At 32.1% G+C, this 17,475-nt stretch overlaps 1 protein-coding gene across 1 annotated transcript in view; it reads left to right on the top strand.

Moving 5' to 3' along the window:
- Positions 1-6,275: 6,275 nt before the first annotated feature.
- LOC139492499 (uncharacterized) overlaps positions 6,276-17,475 on the top strand; it is a 36,610-nt gene continuing 25,410 nt past the window's right edge. Inside the window, exon 1 of the mRNA XM_071280673.1 lies at positions 6,276-6,325. Within this exon, the coding sequence (XP_071136774.1) occupies positions 6,323-6,325 (3 nt within the window). The 5' untranslated portion in view covers positions 6,276-6,322. The remainder of the gene's footprint in view (positions 6,326-17,475) is intronic.

The raw sequence follows: 17,475 nt of genomic DNA, 5'->3' as shown, positions 1-17,475 counted from the left end.
CGAGTTCTTATGGGAAATAACATTGTCGATATTTAAAGAAAACGATTATCAACGAGTGACTTTAGTCGCAAGTTGATTTGCGTTTCCGAATCCACGACTTCTTATCAATTCTTTAGGTAGCACTCCACAGTTAGGTGTGTAGTTTCGCATTTTGACCTCCATGGATTTTTCAAATATAAGAGCTTGTGTGTAATAAAATTCATTTTTTGATAGCTGAGTATTTAAATAGCTTTCGTATTGGGTTTTTATGAACATCAAGATCATATTATGTATGTAATATAGGCTGTTTTCTGTATGACAGTCCGTATTTGTATGTCCATACCATACATTGGTCCGGCAATTATTGTAATGTTTTTTTCCAACACTTTGTCGCACGAGCTTTGTGATTAGATTTTACGAAAAAATGAGGTGAAAGACACCAATTTTTTATTTGATCATTAGGTAGGTTAATGTCAACAGCTTCTGAAAAGGTATCACTCAAAGGCATTGAAATTCTAGTTTGATCCAAATTTTGGGGGGATATGTGACATGTTTATCCCCCTTTTTGAAATATTTTGTGGTAAATAAATGCAGAATGTTGCCATGGATACACAGAAAAGGAATTATTTTTCACACTTTTAACTTTTGAAAATCAAATCTATGGAAGATATCGATTATTTACATATGCACATGTACAACACAAACAGTTAGGTAAATGTATTAGAAATCCAGGAATGTGAGATGATAAAAAATTTTGTGGCTCATTTTTAATTTTATTTTTTAACTGTTGAGTGCTTAACACATTTCGAGTACAAACGACTTTCTGTTTTACGTTTTCACAATGAATCAACAGAATTTCACAAAGTTAACATAATTTCGCATTTTTTGTTTATTCTATAATAGCTGGAAATCAATATATACAGATGGTTCTCATCTATATTTAGACATGTGACAAGTTAACCTAAGTTTAATATAACTTAAATGGGGTGTTAGCTCCCCTCTTTGATAGCAGATTTTATTTTTGTTTTTACATATTTTATCAAATGTTTAATCATTACAAAGTTCCAAAAGATGGAATAGATTTTGGTATTTGGAAAGTTAAAAAGTTTTTATTACCAAAATTTAGAACCTTCAAAATTTATGTAAATGGAACTTATATATTATCTAGCAACATTATAAATGAGATTGGTGGTAATTGGATTTCGTATAGCAAACAAAAAAATGAATATCGTAAAGCAGTACTTAGCAAAATAAACAATAATAGCGTAGTTTCCACAAATCTGTCATTTCATGATGCTCAAGTTTATGTTGCTGAATTATTAAAATTATATTTAAATTTTGTTCAAATTGTTTCCGTTTCATTAAGTTAAGATTATTTTAACGTTATTACATTTTGTCATCTATCGTTAACCGGACAATTAACTAGTGGTACGCATTATGAATCTCATTTAAATTTGCTCTTGCTACGGATGTACAATGAAAAGTTATATTGATATCATACCTTTGTAAATTCGCTTGATTTTGACCAAGTGATACTTATTGGGTTTTTGAAGATAAGTAATGGTTTTAATCTTTACTTCGCTAATTTTGTTATGAGTATAGCAAGATTCAATATCTATAAAAGAAGAAATTTCGTATCGTTGAATCCTCCAGCTAAATTTAGTAGTCTATTTTAAAACTTTGTTAGGGAAATACATCTCTCACTATTTTTATCTTTTAAATCAGAGTAAAGAACATTTCTTATTAGAAAATATTTCATATCGGACAATCTCTTTATAAAAGTAACACATACATGAGATAACCATGCAGAAATATTGTATTAATTTTAAAATAAACTAGTTTATATGTAACTGGTTGTTTGTGACACCAGATTCTGTCTGGTGAATTTTTCATCGTACATATTTGAATAAAATTTTATCAAGAGAAACAAATGCATAGACTGATATTGTGTTAATTTTAAATTAAACTAGTTTATATGTAACCTATCTAAACTTACATTGCATTTGTGTTATTTGAAGTGACTTCATGTAAATGTACTAAAAATAACTGATGTATTATTATGGTAAATATTTGAATAAAATTTCATCAAGTGAAAAAATGAATAGACTGAAGACTCTTTTGATTATGAAGAAAATACGCGCGGATTTGAATCTTACATATGCTATTCTTTTTTTAGATGACAATATATCGTAAATTAAAAGATTATAATTATAATGTAAGTTCTCTGAATTTAAGGTGGTACCCAACACCTTCACTAAAATTAATTTGGCTCGTTTAATTTTCATAAAATCTTAACAAAGTATTGACTTTGGCCCTTTGACAAAAATATAAAAATTTCAAAAAATTTGAACCAACGAATTTATCAGAAAAAATACACTGGTTACATAGCAGTTTGACAAACTCTAATTTTGATCACTGAGAAGCTTAATATTCCCTTAACAACACAACGTAATTAAAACGTTTACCTGATTTTACAGAGTTATCTCCCTGTAGTGTTAGGTACCACCTTAATACTGTTGTCAGTGGATTCTTGAAAAATAATCTACTGTAAGAACAATAGCCTGGCGTGAGAAAAAATCGGTTAAATAATAATAAATAATGTAGTTTTTCACTCCATATAGTATTAGCTTTAATTATAGTAGCTTGATTGATTTAACCCAAAATGAAGTTCTGTAGCTGGTTCCAGTAGAGTTTCTATGATATTTGAAAAAGAGGGCACGCCTGGTAGAATCAAATCTTTAAAAACAATATTGGACCTTTCTTTTGGCTAAAAAACATAAAACAACTGTGAAATGCACTAATGTAACGGTTGCTTACTTTGAGCATGTGTATTCTATAGTTAAAATATCTGGGTTTCACATTTTTTATGCAGAATTCTCTCCATTAATTGTCTATGGTATGAGGAAGGTTGTACCAGGTCTAAACATTGACAAGTGTATTCTTCTAGTAGTTCAAAACCTTGATTTCGTTTCAGACAAGTTTTGATGTATTATGATAACATACCCCATGATAGACAAATTGGTGACAATAGTTTGCCTCCGGAGCATTCAAATTATGTATTGATAAACATGTTGATATAAAAAAGTTATAAATTCAGTCAAAAATCTAAAATATGAAATGGGTATAAAAAAATGCAAAATGAATCTCTTACAATAGCTTTTTCCGAACTTTTGATATAATATAATATAATAAGTAAGATCTTGTTTGCTACATCAGGTGATTTGTTTATTTGGCAATTGCATGAAAATCAGCAATGTTTTAAAAAAAAAAACATCCGTTGTTCGACCTGCTAGTCAAAGTCGTTTTTGTTAAAAAAAATATACCTTTTTACTGGTCTTTTGGAAAATGTTGTTTGTGCCGTTTTTAAACCCCTCTACCAAGAAATTTGTTTATCCCAGGCAATCATAGATTTGAACACTGTTTTCAACTTAGAGTTGCAATTATTATAACCCAGTTCTAGATGGTCAAATCTGACCCCTTCTAAGATAAGACGAAAAAATACATAACCCCATTTCAGACACTTTAGCTGCAACCCCGTTTGTTGGAACATACCTGGTATCATATATATATATATTGATGGCCTCCCCCGGTAGAAAAGCCATAAGGGAAGTGTCCTTTATCGATTTTCTTATCGTTTCAAGTAGTCTTTCAGCCGAGCTCGCAATGTTTTTTTTCCTACAAAATATCTTAATTTTCCAACATACATACATCTGATTTGTTTTGTCTTTATTTTATGCTGTCTTGATACATGCATATTTGTTTTATTTACTTTTGAATGAAGATGACAACTTAAATGAAATAATTGAAAGTTTTGCTTATCCAAATGCACTAGTTAATATTATGAAAATGTCTTCAAATGAGTTCCATAAACCCGGAAACTGACATATTTTTGAATAATTTGTAGACGCACTATCAACGATCTCGTCATGCATGTCACTTATTAAAAAAACGGTTTATATGTGAATGAATTTGAACTAAACATTAAAATAAAAACCACTCATCTAAAAAATATAATTACATAATTGCGTTAATAATGAAACTGTTTGCCCTAGACATTTTCCTTATATTATATGATCACCAAAATAAAAAAAGTTTTAAAGGGCTTTACTAGTAAATCAATTTATTTAAACACTGGAATTTGAATTCATATATACTCAACCGCAGTTCATAGCTAAAATGTGCTTGAGGACAATTACACACAATGGTTGTAGTCGTTATAAATTGTCAACATTCCGGATTGAACGACATCTTACCTACAATTAGACATGTCCAACATAAACTGTTGATTGGCACGTGACAGCGCTATAATTATTAGTATTGAAACATATGTATAAACATACAATATGTAAAAACAGTATGAGGCCGAATTTTTAAGTTCTGTTTTATTTCAATTAATAGATAAAAACAATATGTTAAATGTAAATCATTCATCTTTAACCCGTTTAACATGTTGTACCTGTTTATGGTTTATGTTTTTTGCGTGTCGAAACGATCAACGAAATTGGTCTTTCTGTTGCTGCCTTCACCATTATCTTTTCCTTATCAACCTGACTACTAATTACGAAATACTGTTTCATCATTCCGCTTTTAAACATGTTTTAAACAAAAATTGTATTATATTTTTTGTCCAAATCTTAAAAAATGCAAATTTAAGACAGATTTTTCAATAGCTTATTCTTTTTAAACCAAGCAGAAAATTATTATAAGGAACATAACATATACATATGTAATTATATATTAAATTTTTAAGCTTTTAAGAGCTACATTTAGACGTTTGACAAAAGTATCCGTACTTTGGTTTCATCAATGTAAAACAACTCATTTCAATTTCTATATTAGAAAACAAAAACTTATAGCACATATTCGACCTCATTCCGTTATTAAAACTTTTAAACAAGTTGTTTTTTCTTGCCATTTGAATACTTGTTCGAATTCTTAACCAGACCATATGGTATACTGCAAATGTAAAGTATGTACAGTTAAAGGTCATAAATATTCGTTGTAACAACTAAATAAAATAGCTATTGTTATTAAAACCTTTAGCTTAATAAAAGGTTAGAAATGTAGTTTAAAGATTTGTGCAGACATACATTTGCGCTTCAATGGCAGTGAATATATATGTCACTCCTAAGGAAAACAACTCATACTTATAAATTTATAATTTCATGTTCATGATTTGGAGAGTTGACTATTATTGCAAATGAAGTCCTAACGCGTCACCGTGATGTATGCATGAGACGTTTGCCTTGTTGACACACTCGCTCTTGCTCCTTTTGTTGTTGGTGCAATTCCCTCAGTTCATGTCTGTTACTTTGTTTTGTCTTCGTAAAAGATTTATGAGGATCGGTTCCTTACTGTTGCCTACACTTGAAACCACAAGATCGTTTCACAAGCTATATAGCTATAAAATCGACATATCTTAAAGGAGCATAAGCTACACTATATAAAAAATATGAATGTTTTGTTCAATCAATTATGAAAGTGAAAAAGTGAAATAATAATTCGCTTTCATCAAACAGTTAAGTTCAATTTTGTCAAAGTAAGATAAGAAACATCGCTGGTGAATTATTTACTTGTAAGTGTAATTTTTACTTGTAGGTGAATATTTCGACCTCATTGAATCGGTATTCATTTGACCTTTAAAAAAAACCTCCTTAGCTAGAGATCGGTTGCGCATGAATTATACGTGCTCAGTTATTACAATGGAAAGAATGTCAACTTTGAAAGTGAAACAAAGGTAAACAATTTGATTGACTGATTCGATAAAAAAAAAATCATTCTTATACAGGTAACATATTGATTAATATATATGTTTACCTATATTATAATTCAGACAGACCTAGCAAAATCCAATTGCAACGAGTTCGTTATCTATTTATATCAATATTTATGTTATATTACCGTCGGCAGTCTTCGAAGATCACCTCCATCGGTAATTTAATTGCGTCTATACTACAATATCAACGAAATACGGATATATAGCCAATGATTTATAAATTGTTTATTTTAGACTTTTAGCAATAAGGATATACGTTTAAGTATGCTATAAATCAAATATCAGAATTTGAGTTAAATCGGTGAACAAGAATGTGACAGTTAGTGACCCCTTTTAAATTTGTCCCACTAAGAGTTAAAGTGGAATGAGGTGGCTGAAACGTGTTTTTAAATTTAAGAGTATTATGTGCATTGTTTATTTTTGATTAATTATCCGATAAAAGGTTAAAGCATGTATACATTGGATAGTTGAGATATTCATATTACATGATTACTATGAGGAAGTCAGATAATTTTTTATCAGTAGATATACTGTAGTAAGTCACTGGTACAGGCAAATAAGTAGATCATGGTAAGACTTCGCAAATTAAGATTTATGTTAGAAATTCTTTATTTGTTTTCCTTACCTGTGACGAAAGTCGTAAATTTGAGACATAACGACCCTAGATTATGTTTTCGTAAGCTTTGTTTTCGATGTCGGCTTCATCAACACTGTTGGTTCAGTCTGTGACTAAAGTTTATTTCAAACCTCATTAGCGCTGTCAAACAATGTTAAATTTTTCTCAGTGAAAATTTTTACGGGAGTTTTGTGTGATTTCTTTAAAATTCAATAATCTTTTCAAACATTTATGGAAATTTTGACAACATATCTTAATGTTTTGACTTATATTTGAATTTGTTTCGAGTTAACGTTTTGGTACAGTCTTTGATTAAAGTTTTTAATCGTCAATTATCTTTTTTTAAACCTTAAATCTTTGGATACCAGTATGGACGTCTAATCTGTATTGTTACCAACTGTGTTCTATTCCCGATTGTGACATTTGGACTGAGTGTGGTTTCATGACAGGTGTTGGGTGCTTAGCAGTAGGCACTTACCGTATCGACGCACACGGTATCGTTCCTATTTTAAGTTAATGCGATTCCCTCAGTTTTAGTTTAATACCTTGATTTGTCTGTTTTTAATCGATTTACGTGATTTGATTCCTGGTAAATTACTTTGCGTTAATTTTGAATGTCGAATTGCAGTATAAAGTCAATATTTGTGGATGATTTTTGAAACCCCAAAAAACTAGTGCTTTGAAGATACTTTTCAGAGGTCGAAATGCTATGTCAATACAAACATATGCTATAAACGTGTTTTTTCATATTATTATGCTACAATAATTGGATGATTATTATTCATGTTATCAATAACATCAAACACAATCTTTTCAAATATGTCGTTTTCTCCCTGTCCAATTACATAGGCCTATATCTGTACTCGACTGTACTGCATAATTTAACTGGACCAGTCTGAATTGGTCTGAAATTTACTAGATATTATTCAACTGTAGTCTGAACCATTCTTAGCAGTATGAATTTCAGATAAAAATATATCATGAAATAAGTTCAGATTTAAGCTAAATGAATATTTTATGCATGTTTTACAGATAATGTTCATATTACATTATGTACATCAAAAAAAGCTAGAACTTTCGAACATTATTCAAATATCTTCAAGGGTATTCAAATGTTTGTGATTGTTTCAGATATATTTTATGGTTACTGGAAAATTATTAACACTACTTACTTAAGTCTGGCATAGATTTGTGGTGTCAGTCATGTTTAGTTAATAACGGGAACTTTTCTTTTTCTTGTATATCAAGCAACTTAACACATTTAGAAAATGACATCTTCGTTTTTTAAACCAAGTTTTTAATCTAATGGAACTTTCATATAATATTTGATAAACCTTTAAAAAAAATTGTTTTTCAAAGTTACAGTACAAATTCAGGTTGATTAATTGAATTTTGTCAAAATTAAGGACATGGAACACATAACAAGAAGCACTTCAACAAGATTTAATTACCTTAGTACAGATGTGTTTTACTGGTTAAAAGAAAATTCTATTTTTCTTAAATTCATGTATAACTTATTTAGCGAATTCAAAAGACCTTGTGATTTTAGTTTTACAGAATGCGGTTTAATTTCCTGGATGTTATTTAAAATGTATTACTTTCTGACCAGGTGTGATCTTTTGATGAGTGTGCCCCAAGAAGGCGGTATTAATTTAAATAATTGTTTATCCCTTTTAGATATATGCATATAAATATGCAAAAGTATAATAAGAATAGATTTAGTTCTGATATAAATTTAGAATTTCAGTGATTTTGTTGGCTGTTTTTACCTCAGTTGAAAAGATAGTCAAATAAATAGTACATGTACAACCATAAAACCTATGTAGTTTTTATTTAAGAATTTAGGTAAATTGGATTCTGTTTAAAAACAAAATACAAATGTCAAACAAGAAGTAGCTTAATAAGGTAGTATTACTCTCAGAACAGGTGTGGCTTTCAGGTAAACAAAATATTTGTAGCAAAACTCAGACTCTCGATTTGATTATTCTGATAATCAAGTAAGGATGTAAAAAAAAATTGTATGTCTTTACTTTATTGTAGCTGTTGTCATGTCAGTTAAAAAGACAGTTATTTAAACAGTTAAAATTTAAAAAAAAAAAGTATTGTTGAGACTGTTCGAGTACTGTTCAGACCTTTGGACAATTGTTCAGACTAGTTGGGTATGGTTCAAAACTTTGGTCAAGAATGGTTCAGACTAAAAACACAAGTCAAGAACTGGTCAAGTATTGGTCGAATACAGGTTGAGAATGGGTTACGACTGGTTTCAGACAGGTCGAGTAATAGTTCAGGTTATTTGTAATGACAAAGATAAGGGTTTAGTACAAATCATTAAAGTCGAGTATGGTTAAGATTGGGCTCAAGTATTTTTAAGTAAAATGCAGACCAATTCAGACTGATCAAGAAAAAAATAAGTGCAGTACTAGTTGAGTACAGATATAGGCCATTTTAGACTTTTAATAGGTTTGTAGTGGTGTATATAAAGTTTTTACATTTAAAAATTAATTCAACTTAATATTGTTTAGTGATATAAAAAAATATTTTTCGACTAGCTGAAAAACAAATAAAGTATGTAACTCATTTTCAGTCGGGGCACTTAGCGAACTCCATAATATTATGGAATTCCGTAATTTTTGTGGAAAATTAAAGTTGTCTCCCTTTGACTAACAGGCTAAATTTAAGATGGGAGATAACTGTATTTTGAAACTGATTCTCTAAAAAAAACAAGGGAGACAAATGAAATCTATTTATTGTTTTCTTAACTACAATGGAAAAAAATATATAATAACATGAAGGGATGTTACCTCGGTGAAGAGTACTCGCTCGGTAAAACATTTACAAAATGGAAACACAAAATTATATCCATTTTATGTATTGTGGGTCGTTGTCTTTTCATTGTTTTATATATATGTAAACTGTATATTATGTATAACGTTTTAAGCCATTGGCTCATACTGAGGGCTCATATGGGCGTAAAGTGCTTTTCAATAAAGAATTTAAGGACTTGTAAACGTAAAACCCTCAACATTATAACAATGGACTAGATAATATGAATTATATACCATATAAATCATAATTAAAAGCTTATTTAATACATGACATACATGTTCTTATTTTATTATGTAAACTGACAATTATCTAATCCAGTAATAAAGTGATATCTATAGAAAAATTATTACTCAAACAACAGTATTAAGGGACCGTAAAAAACACATTTTTAAAATAATCAACAAAGGGGTGATGTTTGAACTAACTGATGATCACTGATGACTTTAATAATTTTCTGAGGATCGACATAAGGTGCATTGAATTTGTCTGATCTAAAAGTAGTATCTTGACAACTGTGCCTGGGATGAGGCTAATTCTCAACTTTATTTGTAACTAACAGTCCTGCTGATGAAAATATATGCTCTGACGGTATAAATGGAGAGGGAATGACTTAGATTAGCTTAAAGTGTAAGATTTTGAAAACTGATCATGTTCATGGCATACCTCTGTTTGGGAGAATTTTAAATGAGAGCTAAGCGGAAATATTCGATTCGTATTTTAATTATCGAAAAATATTAGATAGTATAATTGCAGGACATAAATACAACTATTGACAAATTGTTGATGCAATCACATTGACGTATGCGTATCTGTTTCCATATGTGTGCTATAAATACATTATAATCTGCAGAGATATATAAACTGTGTAATTATAAATCGTCTAAGCTACAAAATATTGTGTTTTATCAATGAAGTGAAATACGATACTAATACATCTGTGTACTGTAAGCTACAGTAACAAGGTATTTGATTTTTAATGGCTCAAGTGCATCAGGAAACCTCATTATAACTAATGATAGTTCAACGATTAGACATTTCTCTTAAGCTAGAGGTCACATTGGTACGCTGATCCCTCAAATTGCACTTGCCACTTTAATATATAATATTTTGTGATAAAAGTTTAGAGATTTATAATCGCCAACTTTGAAAACAGACAACGCATCATAATACACAAGCGTAGATATTAGTTATAAATTATTATTTTTGTTTTAACTTTAATTGTTAATAATTATGCTTCTGAAGGAAAACAAACTAATCGACGACACAAAATAAAATAAAACTAAATTAATCATTTGAAAAAGTCTATATAATAGAAAAACACTCGCAACAAATTTATGAGTTTGTTTGAATGTTAAATTCGTTTGATTTTTTTTTTTTCGTATGTTCTAACTTTCACGGACTTCAACGTGAAAGGTTGCTGGAATTTAAATTAAATTTATAATCAATGCTAAAAGCTTGTGAAATACTAGAACTCTTTTCTTCTCGCGTTTGTTTGAATTATATGACTAATGTTATGGCATATTCAACTAAACTGGGAAGCAGCGCTGTATTTTGTTTACGTGCTAATGTACATGTAGATTTAAATAGTCAACAAAACTTAATATGACTCCGCGAGCACCACAGTCTTTCCTCTGACATATAATACAGGGGCGGATCTAGCCATATTAAAAGCTTTAAGGGGGAGTCCCAACTCAGGACAAAGGGGGGGGGGGGGGTCCAACTATATGTTCCCATTCAAATGCATTGATCGGCCAAAAAGAGGAGGGTTCAAACACTCGGACCCCCTCCCCCTGGATCCGCTAATGTAATAGTTCTTATTAATTGCCTCGAAAAATATCACTCATACGAAAGATGTCTATGCCAGCACGAAACTGACGGGTCGGTTTGAACATGACATGACACATTTAATTATATTGCAATACATGTATTGTAATCTTTCTTTTAACATAAGCAGTATTGTTCATATGTTCAATTAATTTATTAAACTTTTCTAGGAGTTTTTGCTTAATTTCATTCTAATAATACGGTAGAGAATTAATATTTCCTGCAGGAAAAAAATGAGTAACAAGTCGACCTTCAATATTATTGCATTCATCACACAAAAGAACTACAAACAAGCTGTCCCAAGTCAGGATCATGTAATTCAGTGGTTGTCGTTTGTTGATGTATTACATATTTGTTTTTCGTTCATTTTTGTACGTAATTTAGGTTTGCATTGTTTTATATTTGTCATTTCGGAACCTATTATAGCTGACTATGTGGTATGGGTTTTGCTCATTGTTGAAGACCGTACGGTGACCTATAATTGTTAGTTTCTATGTCATTTGGTCTCTTGTGGAGAGTTGTCTCATTGGCAATCATACAACATATTTTTTATAAGATAAAGTTTAGTTCATGATTTCTGAAATCTTTCAACATCAAGAATCACTTACACAGTGAAAATTGTTTTTCTTGAACTTGAGGTGAGTGATATTTTCCCCATATCGAAGTCCTAACTAATATTTCATGTCGAGTTTTTAGCATTGCATACTGGAAGAGGAAAAAAGGAATATTGCAGCTAGACAAAGTCTTTCAATTGCAGCTAGACAAAGTCTTTCAATTTTATTTATTCATTCATTGTCTGCACTGTAATGAAAGATTCGAATTACCTCTATTTTCACTACTGTCCCGGAATATTGTGCGAGTTAAAACAACACAAAAAGCGCCAGTTTAATAATAACAGGAGGCTCAAAATAGCCTGTGTTGCTCATCTTGGTCTATATCATATTAGACAAAGACACACTTCAACATTGTAGACGAGAAAAGTATTATTAAATGACTAAAACAGATATGTTTTTTTTTATCTTATATTGGCGGTCATTTAAGTCTGTTCAGTTTCTCTCATTTATATCTTATTTAGGACTAAATGCTTAAGTTTCAGAGATATAAATCAAACACTGCATCCCCGCTTATTTACTATTTAGCCATTCTGCCATTTTGGTTGATTTTTGGTCAATGGATACATTTTTTTGAACTAGATACCCTCGGGATTGTTTATGCAAAGTTTGTTTTAATTTGGACAAGTAGTTTCAGAGGAGAATTTTTTGGCAAAGGATTACCGAAATGTAAGACAAATTGTGGGAAATTAACTGTAAAAGGCAATAACTACTTTTTGTAGACCTTGTTTTGCTGAAAAAGTTTGCTGTCAACAGTTTTTCTTCATGCATGGTAATATTCAGGATGATAGCCAAAAACTGCAAAATTTTCTTTCAACTATCAGTTCAAGGGGAAACAACACAACAACGGGTTGTCTACTGCATTGGCAGATAACTTTTGACTGAACGAACATAAGATTTGCTATAAATGCTTTAGTTTCAGAGATTTATACGCCAAAAACTGCATTTTACCCCGATGTTCTGTTTTTAGCGATGACTGCCATCTCGGTACACAAGCGTGGTCATATGCATCGGAATGAATTTTTTATCTACATACCCTAATAATGATTTAGGCCGAAATTGGTTTTATTTGGCCCAGCAGATTCAGAGTGGAATATCTTTGTAAAAGCTATCAGACGACAACGACGGACGAAGGACGACAATTGATGAGAAAAGTTTAATAAATAATCGCACTTTGTCACTTTTGGCCTGGTGAGCTTAAAAGGAGATATTGGCAATTTGTAAATTTTATATACACAGTTATACATATTTTCTTGGATTGAAAAAAAACCAAACTAATCATAATGCATCTCGTTTGCTTTCATATAGCAGACTATGCTGCACGAATTTTACTCATAGTTGAAAGTCGTATCATGACCTTTATAGATATAAGGAGATAACATATGATTGCCAATGAGACAACTCTCCATTAAAGTCATAATTTTTAAAGATAAACCATTGAAGGTCAAAGTACAGTCTTATATGTACCATTTACTAGTTTTCTGGATCTTGAGTTGATTAAGAGAGCATGAAACTAAAAAGACTCAATGTGTCAGTGGCAACTCAGGTGCGGATCCAGAGGGGGGAGGGGGTCCGGGGGTTTGTTGGACGAACAATGCATTTGAATGGGGACATGTAATTGGACCCCCCCCCCTTTTGTCCTGGGTTAGGACCCCCTCCCCCTTTTTTAAAATGGCTGGATCCGCCCCTGCAACTATTTGATACCCTTTGATAATTTTATTCACTTCATGTCAAACCACCTTTTAAAAAGTCACACTTACAATTTTGTAAATATACACGTGGCTTAAGCATAGTTTCATCAAATTTATACCGTTGGTTTTCCCGTTTGAATGGTTTTACACTAGTAATTTTGGAGCCCTTTATAGCTTGTTGATCGGTGTGAGCCAAGGCTCCGTGTTGAAGGCCGTACATTGACCTATAATGGTTTACTTTTTTTTTAAATTGTTATTTGGATGGAGAGTTGTCTCATTGGCACTGCACACCACATCTTCCTATATCTAAGAGCTGGTCTTGAGAGACTTCCCCTGGAACTACATATTAAATTTCAATCTATATTGTATGGTATACGTTTATATTCTCATGCCATTTATCCTCTTGTAAAGGAATCATTTTTTTTTGTCTCAAAGCTTAGACTCTGTGCGAATTTATTCTTCAGTTGGTTCTCATTTGTAAAACATGTATCAGAAGAAACTGGTATGGATTTAGACACTTTCAAGAAATATTCCTCTCATAAGATAAATAAAACTATTAGAGAACAAATGAAATTAAAATTGAAGGATTTTTATGAAAAGAGAGTAAATGATAAGATATGAAGGATAACAGCAAACTAACTATTTATAATCTTGTAAGACTAAATAATACAAATGAAAAATATTAAACTTACTCAAAATTTTAATTTAGAAAACTAATAACAAAACTAGAATAAGAGATCATAATTTATTAATAGAAAAAGGAAGATATCTTAGAAATGTAGAATGCCAATATATATAGAAGAAAGATTAACTGCAACCAATTTGAAGATGAAATTCATTTCTTTTCTATTTTGTAATAGTAACAGTAATAATAGAAAAGTGTCTTTTTATTTAAAACCCAATCCAAGATCACACATTCAGGTAAATATAACAGGTGTTTTCGTCTTTCCTGTTATTTTTAGATTTCGGAGATACAGCCACTGGCTAAAATCAAAACAGCTATAAGTTAAGCTTTACGATGTTTTATATTATATAACTTCCTCAATAGTGCAAAAGAATTACAATGAAAGTTCAATGGTAATGTTCCAAAAAGACAGAATAGATAGTTATTTCAGTAAATGGTCAATACTAAATATACAATGTATACATGTATCAATGTAAATGCACGACATCTCTTCAGCTTGCCCGCTGTTATTTTATGAACAAGTCACACTAGACCACGATCGCACCACGCGCAGCACGATCTAAACAGTATTCAGATCGTGTTGAGGTCGCGGTATGGGCGGCATGAAAATGTAAATTTTGGACGAGTTCACGATGCTACTACGACCTCATTACTTTTCTACAACGATTCCGACAAGAATATACCCCGTTTTCACCACGCTTGTTCTGCGACCTCACTACGATAATCACGATCTTGCTACGCTCATCACGTTCTTACTACGATTATATCACACTTTATCCGATTAAAAAACGATCTTAGCACGTTTCTTCTGCGATTAAAGAACGATTTTATCACGATAATTCTACGATCTTACCATGTTCATATGGCGATTTTACTACGCTCTCGGTAATATAATAACGTCAATATCATGTTGTCGGAGTCAATATAAATACTGTTCCATTCCTCCTTATTTTCATTTATACGTAAAATTCTCGATAACAACACAGACAGGCCACCAAAATCTACAATGTTTTGTATTTGTGCATGCTATGGATAGAGGTAGAGTCAGTGGGGCCTCTGATACGAATCCTGATCCAGATGAGATGTCGGATTAACCTATCACAACGTATATTGCTGATCTATCAAGATCAAATGAAGATAGTTTATTGAACAATTAATAGTGGGATGATACAAATGTGTCAAGCATGGCTGAGCTGTTGGAGACTAGCGACATAAGGTCCAAATTATATACAGACGAATAAAACCTGGAGAGCTTTTACATGCTTTATTTGACAATGAGAATGAGCCCGAGCATGGCTATAAGTAAAAATGGTGGTAATATGAACGTAGTAAGGTCGTAAGACGTGCGTGATTAGGACGGCATGAGCGTGCTAGAATCGTTCTATGATCTTTAAAGCGGGGTTTACACAGGGCGATTATTGCTCCCGTTTGAGATCAGACTGCGCTTAGACTCGAAAAGTTAAAAAGTCGGATTACTATCCTCAATGATATGGAATGTCCTGTTATTGCCTGAACGCTGTAGTATACGTTCGTAACACTCGGACTCCTACGGATCGGAGAGTTTGGACAAGCACCCCGACAGTAAGGTGCGTCCCTTAACATTCGGGAAGTCTCAATCAATTTTGTCTAGTCGAATTACAATCGTTATTATGTCGTGACAAATGCTCTAGTATCGCGATGATCAAAATCGTAACATTGATCTGTGACTAAGAATTTCATTATCCCAGGAATTGATCCCCTTAGCCGTATTTGGCACAACTTTTTGGAATTGTTGGTCCTCAATGCTCTTCTTCTTTGTACTTGTTTGGCTTAATAACTATTTTGGAACTTAACGTCACTGATCAGTCTTATGTAGACGAAACGCGCGTCTGCCTTAAAAAACTATAACCCTTGTGTCTTTGATAACTAATTTCTGGACAGTGTCATGTGGAACTGGCATGATCTAGAAAGATTTACCATTGCTGTTTTTTTGCCGATTGAGTCCAGATTGCATCCCGAATGCGAACAGTCCAAGATACGACTGAGTCCAGCATGCCGTCTTATGACGGCAATTGATATATGAGGTTTGAAAATTTTCAAAACTTTGTACTACAATGACGCACTGGGTCAGTTTATTAAGCGTGCTAGTTCACAAGGCAAATATCGAAAAAAGAAGAAATGGTATGATTGCCAATGCATCAACTCTTCACAAACGACCAAAAATGGCACAGAAATTAATAACTATAGGTCAACATACAGCAAAGTCAGCTATAAAAGACCCCAAAATGATAATATAAAACAATTTAAACGAGAAAAATAACGGCCTAATTTATGTACCAAAAAATGAACGAAAAACAAATATGTAACAAAAACAAACGACAGCCACTGAATTACAGGCTTCAGATTTGGGAGAGACACATACATACTGGATGTGGCGGGGTCAAACATGTTTGCGTGATCGCAACCCACTCCCTTACATGAAACAGTGGTGTAATAGTACAACATAAGAACGATCTATAAAAATCAGTTGAAAGTCTTAACTCGACAGATGATTTAAGATAAATACTACATGAAATTACACGTGGACGTGTCCGGGTACTTGTACATCCCAAACAAAACCTTATAGACACTAAGTACAAATATGAGAGTACTCACAGTAAGCCTAATAAACTCATCGTAGATACAAGGATTTAAATTTTGTATTTGAGCCAGACGCGCGTTTCGTCTACAAAAGGCTCATCAGTGACGATCGAGTAAAGTTCGAAATTGCAGAGTTTCTACTCGAATACATTATTCTGACTACTGGCAGACAAGATTTTCTTTTACACCTGTCAAGCAGCAAATACTGATTTTAAATTTATATGTTTGATCAGGCACAAGTCTTAATCCACGATCTTTTTCCCCCAAAAAAATCTATAACTTTCAGAATAAATCATGGTAGAGCTAAACAATTAATTTTTTGTGAGAGATGCATTCATCTGTTTACTTTTCTGTTGTTTGTTTTGTAGGTGTTTTGTTACCCAGTATTTAATGTTGTTTTGTGTACTCTTTGTCTTTTTGTAGTTTTGCAACATTTCAGTACTAGGGTTTATTTCCGTTGGGCAGCCTCTTCGTGGGTGTGTTACATGCGATACGTTTTTCGTGCAGTTTTGCAACATTCAGACATTTGAATGTGTCCCTGTCGAGCTGACACAATCACAATAGCCGCCTTTCGAACGTGTCTTAAAATATTCTTGTGTTACCTATTCTAAGATCGGTTCCGGACTTCTTTTTACTTTGCATATTGCTGTGTGTTTGTTGATTCCACATAGGATAGATGTATACATGGGGGGGGGTAAGATTTCACTAAACAAGTTATATATAAATTGAGGTCTAGCAGGACGGCAACAGTGCAGGCGATTGGGTGTCCCGGCGAGGGAAGAACAAAAAATTTGCGAAAGCAAGTTTACAGATCTAACATTGTTGGGTTAATGTTAAGACGAGTTTTA

The sequence above is a fragment of the Mytilus edulis genome, chromosome 10 (assembly GCF_963676685.1).
Source record: "Mytilus edulis chromosome 10, xbMytEdul2.2, whole genome shotgun sequence".
Taxonomy (NCBI): domain Eukaryota; kingdom Metazoa; phylum Mollusca; class Bivalvia; order Mytilida; family Mytilidae; genus Mytilus; species Mytilus edulis.
The sequence above is the reverse complement of the archived record's forward strand: the minus strand, read 5'-3'. Positions and strand labels throughout refer to the sequence as shown.